Consider the following 9,028-nt stretch of genomic DNA (forward strand, 5'->3'; position numbering starts at 1 on the left):
TGCTCCAAGAATCCTCTGTTCTCTGCTTAGTAACCCCCCCATCCCACCCCACCTCCAGCCCCTGGGAACCATTGATCTTTTTGCTGTCTCTCTGATTTCACCATTTCTAAGATGTCATATAGTTGTAGCCTTTTCAGATTGGATTCTTTTACTTAGTAATACACATTTAAGTTCCCTATGATTTTTCATGGCTTAATATCTCACTTCTTTTTAGCCCTGAAGATATTCCATTGTCTGGATATACAACTTCTCTGTTTATAAAGAGATAGCTTTTCCATTTGAGCTCTCTTTAGACCTTAATAAAAATGGGATATTTCAGGGGCATCTGAGTGGCTCAGTCTGTTAAGTGTCCAACATGGGCTCAGATCGTGATCTCACAGTCTGTGGGTTTGGGACCTGTGTCGGACTGTAGGCTGACAGCTCAGAGCCTAGAGCCTGCTTCCCATTCTGTCTCCCTCTCTCTGCCGTTCACCACCTCCTCCCCTTTCTCTCTCTCAAAAATAAACATTAAAAATTTATTTTTAAAAATGGGATGTTTCAATTTTCTTTTCCACCACAAATCCTATTTGACACTCCACTGTATTACTCAAGAACATACTTAACTCAGCAAACATTCTGGGGGAAACAGGCCTTTAACCTCCCCGGACCACAGGCATCCAGAATACTCTCCTTCTTATATCTTTGGGTTACTTCTCCAAAGTGGAACATCCCTGAGTCAGATGGCAATAAAGAGTTTCTGCTCCTTTCAGATCCCTGGAACATCATCTGTAGTTCAGAGAAAATGGAAGCCCCTACAGCCTACTTCACAGCCTCGAGGGTCGGGACAGCAGACCAAGTCCAGGATTAGTGCTGTGGCCGCTGAAATAAAGCAGATCCGAGCCAGACGGAAAACAGCCCGGATGCTAATGGTTGTGCTTTTGGTGTTTGCAATTTGCTATCTACCGATTAGCATCCTCAACGTGCTAAAGAGGTAAAGTTCACCCATTATTTCAAAACAAAGTGGCTGTCATTTCTTGGTTCTTAATTAAGTTCTTTTTTTTTTTTCTTTCCTCTTAAGCCAGAGAAAAATCTAAGCCCTTTGCCTAGATAGACATCAGGCCAGATAACTGAATGTGTTGTGACTATCAGGTAAGGCAGACAGCCTTTTTAGTATGCTCAGACTCTATAAGCTCTTGTCCATGGAAATTCTCTGTTGAGTGGCAGACATAAAACAGAGGTTCCCCTGACCTCTTTGAGCTAATTGCTGAGCCTTAGATGCAAAAAAAGTTCTAATGCAAAAAACAAAACAAAACAAACAAAAGAAACAAAACAAAACCAAAAAAAAAGCAACAACAACAAACATTGACAGCTTGGAGTTCTTTTTTGACCAGAACAAATGGGCTTTCCAAAACTTTGTTCTCATACATAGGGAATTATGACAGGATTCTATCGAAAAGATAAAAGGAGATAAGAATGTTTTGTTAGCATCCTAATTATACTTAAAAGTGCATTTGTGAGCACCCACAAAAAAATGGAATCAGGACTCATACTGTGTTTTAAATGTTTAAATGAAAAAAACAAAGAAAGAAAATGTATTTGCTGAAGTCACTGAATTAAGCTCAAGGTGACTATTAATAAAAACACACAACTTTTCAGCGAGAGAAAGTATGTTATTTGTTAGGCCGCAGATACACTGTTAAGTGAAAACAATTGACCAACATGAACAGCCAGTACAGGGGCCATGGTACACATGAACTTCACAGCCAGCCAACTTTATTGGGAATTATCATAACTGTTGCAAACGGACTGGCCCCAAGGTAATAGTAATTTTGTTTATAATAGGCTTCGAACTTAAACTGGGGTTGCTCCTCTCAGTTTTCCCTGATTCAGAGTCCATATCATATTCCTCACAGCTGGAGACTCTGGAGAGCGGCAACTTTGGCTGGAGTCACACACACTAAAGGTGGTAGAGCCAGCTGCAGAAATTTCTCATTCTCCTTGGCCCTTGTTTTTAAGGGCTTAATAACTTTTTCGATGGGAAGTGAACTTTTTGCTCAGTAATACTATTTAGTATAGATGCAGCCTTAAGGTGTAAGCTTTTTGGTAGCATGGAACGTATACTGACTCATGAAAAGACAAAAGCGACTTTGCCCTCTATAGCTTTTCATAATGCCTCTCTTACTTTTCTTGACCACAGAAATCCCAAACAAATTTATTCTGATCTCTGGATAGGCGATCTTTTCTATTCCTAAGAGCTTTATAAACACGATATGCTACTGAATGATTTTCTCCTTTTTAAAAAAAATTTTTTGGACTTTGTCCTCTGTCTAAATTCGATGAAAATGGGATTTACTGCTCTCTGGATTGCTTGTTTGGATTTCCTGAATCTTAGCATCTGTACCTGTCTTTTAGCTAGTTCCAAATATCTACTCGTCTGTCATATTTTTTTCTTATTTTTCTACCTTTAACATCTCCCTTTCCAAGGAAAAATGGCTAAGAAGAAGGTCTATGTAAAATTTAAAATATTTTCGATTTTTTGAGCATTCTGCTCTTTTCTATAAAATTTGAAAAACAAAAAAAACAAACACTTCAAGTAACCCTGAAGATTGTTTTGCTCTTTACTACACACATTTTCTTCAAATGCTTATCTCTTTGTTTGTTCTCGTAAGATCATGCTTGTGTTTTCTTTCTCTCACCAATGAATTTCTAAATCCTTTTTCCTGGAAACAATTTTTGCCCAACTAGTCGAAACCTGCTTCTTTAATGTAGTTCTAGTTTGTCTAGGATTTCAAAGATATATTATGGTAGAGGGTCATAACAGACCATTAATTCCATAACAGACCATTAATTGTCCATGTTATTTCACTCCATATTGTATTTTTGTAAAACTCGAGTACTCCACAGCACATCACTTTATTGCAGAAAGGCATTTCTATCATGGGCACCATCATGTGTAATCAAATTACACAATCAATGATGGAGTCTCTGGCAGGGAATGAATTATCTTCAGCCTATAAAATTAATTATTGGGTAGTTACAAGTTACCTACTGTTGGCTAGTGAATACAATTTGATAGATGAGATATTTCTGAATATGAAACAAATCTTAAAAATGATGTTTAAGGATAAAATAAATATTTTTCAGAGTTTAAAATAATGAAGATTTTTCTTTTTCTTTTTTTTTTTTTTTTTTTACTTATTTTGACAGAGAGAAAGAGAGAGAAAGAGAGAGATAGAGAGAGAGAGAGAGAGAGAGAGAGAATCCCAAGCAGGCTCAGCACTGTTAACTGCAGAGCCAGATAAGGGGCTCAAACTCATGAACTGTGAAATCATGACCTGAGCCGAGATCAAGAGATGTTCAACTGACTGAGCCACCTGGCACCCCCCAGAGTTTAAAATAATAAATAAAACACTAAAACTCATTAATTTTAAGAAGTTACCAGAATTTTGCCTACTGAAAACTAGTTCCTCTCTGGCCATAATGAATTCCCAGAAGACAAATTTCAACAAGGCTGGGGAGATTGTAGTTGAAAAATGGTGAAACTTTGATCAGTGCACAAGTGTAGAAAGGAAGAAGTACTCAGAGACTACAGTTTAGGAGTGCTTTTTAAATGATGCCCCAAACGGAATATTAGCAAACATTGATCAATTGTATTTAGAAACAATATGAAAGAAGGAACATAGATATATATTTGACTTCTGTACACTTACCCACCAGAAAGAGTATTGCATTACTATTTATGGAAGAGAGAGATCCTTCTCTGATCAGATTTGGCTTTTGATTTACTAATTGTGCCATGGAGATTTTGTTCAGGTTCTGAGGTTTTTCTAAACTCACGATGGTAGCATAAACCAATGCCCACTGCAGAGGAGAACAGGGGTTAAGCAGCTTCTATCAAGGGCTATGTTCACACTTGAATTTCATTATTTGAAAGGTACTTTTCAAAATCACATTGGATTTTCTGTCACTGTTTTTTGGTTTGGTTTGTTTTTCCTACAGAGTATTTGGGATGTTTACCCACACAGAAGACAGAGAGACTGTATATGCCTGGTTTACATTTTCACACTGGCTTGTATATGCCAATAGTGCTGCGAACCCAATTATTTACAATTTTCTCAGTGGTGAGTTTTCAACTGTTTCTTCCATGCAAACCACAATTCTAACCAAGGGCAAGGGATCAATGACCAGCAGGGTGTTGAACACTCTTGAAATGTGTAAAGAGCTTAAGTGCCATATAATGAGAATTTTTTTTCCCCCAATGTAATTTGTCTTGAGTTTTTCTTCCCCTTATGAGAAGGAGCACGTCTTACCTAACTCATCAGAGGAAATCACATAAGCAATTTTCCCCATAAAATTTAAAAGAAATGTTGAAATAGGAAAGTGAAAATTGTAAGAACTGAGTAACACAGAATCTTGCTTGCCATACATTAAACTTATGATTTACCAAAATGTAAAACAAATTTATCTGAAAATAAAACAGGCTTGCTATATTATTTCCTTTGACAACACTGAGATTGCCTAATTGAGGTTGAATTAGAACCCTTCCACTTTTAGGTAGGTTTCTGTATTTGGATTTCTCTTATCAGTAACATCTCTTGGGTTTATCTCAAGATTTCTCAATGACCACCAAAAAATGATATTACTCCTAAATAACACACAAACTAAATCACACATACACACACCCCCCCCACACACACACATCTGTAACTGATTTAATCTGTCTCTGTTTATGGAACCAACATAATTATAAAAATCAATTAACTAATTGTTTTATTTATAAACATTTTTCCTGGCTGACTTCTAAAACTGTGTTTTAATTAGTTACATTTTACACTGTCTTCTTCTCTAACCAGTTGGTTATTTCTTTCTCATTGCTATCCCTAAATATATGATCATTTTATGTGGAAGAAAAAGCAATTCATTTTATGACATACTTAATAAAAAATGTGTATTTTCCAACTTCATCTTTAGCCTTGTGGGTTGTATGGGTTATTAAAAAAAAGACAATCAATTAGATTTTTTTCAGCAACTTTTCTTGTTGTTTTTTTCTTGATCATGGCATATACCGTATATAAACCTGCTTTATTTCATCTTTCAGAGAATCAGGTGGTGTATATGTGAGCTTTATTTTGTATTCGGTTGTCCCTTTTCATGCTTTCCCCTGCTACATCCAACCCCTGCCTCTAAAATAAAGATGGCATTAGGTCTTAGATAACCAGATACAACTCACTGCTCATGTGCTGTGTTTGAAGAGCTAAGGGGCCATGTGGAGCTCTGTCTTGGAAAGCAGTGAAGAAGCCACTGCCTTGAGGTTAGGAAATGACTAAGGGCCTGACCCTTGCACTAAGCAGATAAAACCCACTAAGAGGTTGTAAGGAGAAGTATTTGAAGACAAGGCCACAGAACCAAGTCAAAGTCAGAGGGTTGAGTGAGGCAGGGGAGGTGCTGATAACCACTGGGGACTTGGCTGGTGCCTCCTATTTTGCTACACCCTTGAACCTTCCCTTCTTGTGTTGTCACTCAATCACCCAGTTTGGTAATTGAGGCTCAGAGAGAACACTGATGACTCCCAGTGCTGTTTGTTTTTCCTTTAAAAAGATGATTATTTCATTTTCATACTTCTCCAGTTTCATGTCAGTAATTTAAAGGCAAGAAATAACTTCCTTCAGTTTTTTGTTCTGCTTTATGCCGAATTATAAAGCTTTAGAAATTTTCTACATATTTTAAGGATTTTTTTATAGATTCTTTGTTGAACTCAGTGTGCCAGTAGAACAGTTTCTTCAGAGGACAATAAGGGGATAATTTCTGTATAGCCATGGCTGTATACAATACAGCTTTCATCATTTTTGAAGTTATTAAATAACTCTGGACATCCTAGTTATGATCACTTTTATTATAGTTAATCTAAATAACCCCCACTCACAAATACAGAAGGTTTAACCCTGAAGGAATAAATCAAACTCCAAGCATCACACATGAAAAGCAGTTACATTATTTTAGGGAAATATCTTATTGTTTCAGGAGTCTACCCAGCTTCTAATAACACAATTTCCTCTTCCTATTTCCCACTTTTCCCAAAATGTTGCACCTCATTGTTAGTTTGGCTCAAGGCAGCAGCTTATTTGTACCCTACTCATGGATTTGTTGAAACATGTTTATGCTTACTTCTTTTTCCTTTCATTCTCCCTGATTTGGCAGGAAAGTTTCGAGAGGAATTTAAAGCTGCATTTTCTTGCTGTTGCCTTGGAGTTCACCATCGCCAGGAGGACCGACTCACCCGGGGCCGGACAAGCACAGAGAGCCGGAAGTCTTTGACCACCCAGATCAGCAACTTTGACAACATATCAAAACTCTCCGAGCAAGTTGTCCTCACCAGCATAAGCACACTCCCAACAGCCAATGGAGCGGGGCCACTTCAAAACTGGTAGAATCTTCTTTCATATGACAGGGATATCTGAGTAAAACTATTCTTTTTTAAAAATGTCTGTACACACAGATTTTATTATCCTAACGATCTGAAGCTAAAATTACTTTGTGGCTCGCTCTTTCTTTCTTTCTTTCTTTCTTTCTTTCTTTCTTTCTTTCTTTCATTTTCATCTATTGCTCTTTGGAATAAAAAACGAAGTCAGTTTAAAATAATTTCTCCACTTTTGATTTAAACATGGTAGAAGTCTGACCTTCAACTGAATTTATTTCAGGCTATTTCAGTTTTAGTTTCATGTATTATGATTTATGTCAATTAAATGTTTGAATATTTTTAATTCTAATTGTTATTTTAATCTCTCACCTTCAGATCGATTGCAAAAAATTACCAAAAGTTATCCAATGATTTTCTTTGGTTTACTAAAAGAAGTAGCAATTACTAACTCTGCATTAACAACAGACATGTTAGTTGATTTCATAGTTTTAAAAAAATCACAAAAGACTCATTATGATGTGCCATCTGAGAGAATATTTATATACAAAATAGCATATTATATTAGATAACTCTCAAAAGCTATCTTTCAAAACTATCTAAAAATATATACTATTAAACTTTATTTTCCATGAATCTTATCACCCATTTACACACTTTTCTCAGGTCTGTAACCTTACCATTGCTAACGTTTGTCATCTCAACATATGGCCAGTAAGACTGTATTAAAATAACAATTTTGGAGTAACTACAGATACATAATGATCTCCGTATCTAAGAAAAGACTTCAGCATTTGAGAATCAGATAGGATTCTTCTAACCAATGAAAATGACATAGTTGGCCTTGCAGGATTAGATTAAGAATACAATTTACAGAGGAAAGGGGTAGAGGACTACCAAGCCACAGCTGGGGCCCATATGGGAGAGTTACTACTGCCATGGAGATTCCTTGGTAAATATTTGCATTTATTTACATTTCATAAACATTTATCAAATATTTATGGAAGTGCACCCACTGTGCTAGGTGCTAGGGAATGAGGTAGGGGTGGATGTACACGTGCCTTCAAAATTGCTCTAGGTTACTGAGGGGGACATGTCGATAGAGTTTGCAGGGCAGCCAACTTCTCTGGGGGACAGATTTGAACATGGGTGGAGCAGCAGAGCAACCCACATGGACATAAACAGTAGAGTTGCGCTGTTTCCCATTCATTCAGTGACACAGTCTATGTCTGCAGACTCCATGTAGACCAACAGGTGGATAGAATGTAAGTGCTGGCTCTTAGCTCGCACCCAAATGAGGAGCCGCCCAGCATATTTTGTACAAATGTGAGATCTGCAGTTCAAAGCACTGGATATTTTAAACTTGTCCCTCTTCAAAAATCTCTCTAATTCAAATATTCACTTTAAAATTGAATTAAAAGTAAAAGATATTCATGAAAGCTGCTCTTCTCCTCATGTGATAGCAGCAGGTGTCCTTATTTTACTGAAATACAAGATGTGGAGAACAATATTTAAGAAAGATTTTTTATAGAAGGTAACAAATAATCTTGTTCATCTCTATTTCCCAACTCATCGCTTTCTGAAAGAAATAACACAGCCAGATTATCCACAAGTTGTTTTCCTGTTTTAGAATGTGTGACGACCGTGTGCTTTTTGCTACTCAAAGCCAAAACGACTCTCACATACAAGGTTTATTGAAATTCACTTGTTAATTATGAGAAAGATATCAACAAAAGCGAAATGTTATAACTCTCCCCTTTCTTCCCTTTGTACATTGGAGAACTTTCTTAATTATGCTGCATGAAAGGAGGGTTGTAATTTTCAGATTGTCATAGGAGCTAGCATTTTAAATAGTTTGAGGGTACTTCAAGTAATACTGATAATATGCCTTAATGCCTAAGTAGTGTCTCAGAATAAGAGCTAAGTTATTTAGATTGTAATATATCTAGTTTATCATTTAAGAAAGAGAGGGATTGGGAGAGGGAGAGCAAGCCAGAGGGAGTGGGAAATGGAGAGAGAAAGAGGCTCAGAGAAGCAGCAGTTGTATGATCGCCTATTAAGGACAAACTCAGAAGTCAAGATTCCTTTGCTGTAAATCAGTGATTCTCAAAATGTGGTTTCTGAACCATCAACATCAGCATCACCTAAGAACTTACTAGGCATGCACATTTCCACCCTATCTCAGATCTGCTGAATCAGAAACTTTGGAGGTGGCAGCCAGAAATCCGCGTGTTAACAAGCCCTACAGGTGATTCTGAAACACCTTAACATTTGAGAACCACTGCTCCAATTCCCACCTGACACCTGCTAAATAGCCCACGTGAAGTATTTTACTGCACAGCTGTCTACAACGGGCACGATCGTCATCACTACTGTCAGCCTGGCCAAAGGTCTGAAAGAAGAGGTTGAGTATCAATGATGAATGTCACTCACTGTCATCCTACTCAAAGAAATAGTGGTTTGCAAAACAGTGGCCCCTGTGTTATAAGCGCAGGGTCAAAGAAGGCTGGTTTTAAAGCACTTGTGTACTTTATGGATACCTGGATGACTTGAGTTCCTAACTAAAACTTTTTAAATCTCCACCGTCACTTACACTTGCTAAAGGCTAAGTTTTGTGGAAGCAGACAGTTTCTA

The 9,028-nt window shown here is 37.2% G+C and overlaps 1 protein-coding gene across 1 annotated transcript in view; it reads left to right on the plus strand.

Moving 5' to 3' along the window:
• HCRTR2 (hypocretin receptor 2) overlaps positions 1–8,790 on the plus strand; it is a 116,872-nt gene extending 108,082 nt beyond the window's left edge. Inside the window, exons 5-8 of the mRNA XM_030314566.1 lie at positions 750–970; positions 3,979–4,100; positions 6,178–6,406; positions 8,739–8,790. Coding sequence (XP_030170426.1) covers positions 750–970; positions 3,979–4,100; positions 6,178–6,406; positions 8,739–8,790 — 624 coding nt within the window. The remainder of the gene's footprint in view (positions 1–749; positions 971–3,978; positions 4,101–6,177; positions 6,407–8,738) is intronic.
• The last annotated feature ends 238 nt before the right edge of the window (positions 8,791–9,028 follow it).

This window comes from Lynx canadensis, chromosome B2, assembly GCF_007474595.2.
Source record: "Lynx canadensis isolate LIC74 chromosome B2, mLynCan4.pri.v2, whole genome shotgun sequence".
NCBI classification, from domain to species: Eukaryota; Metazoa; Chordata; class Mammalia; order Carnivora; family Felidae; genus Lynx; species Lynx canadensis.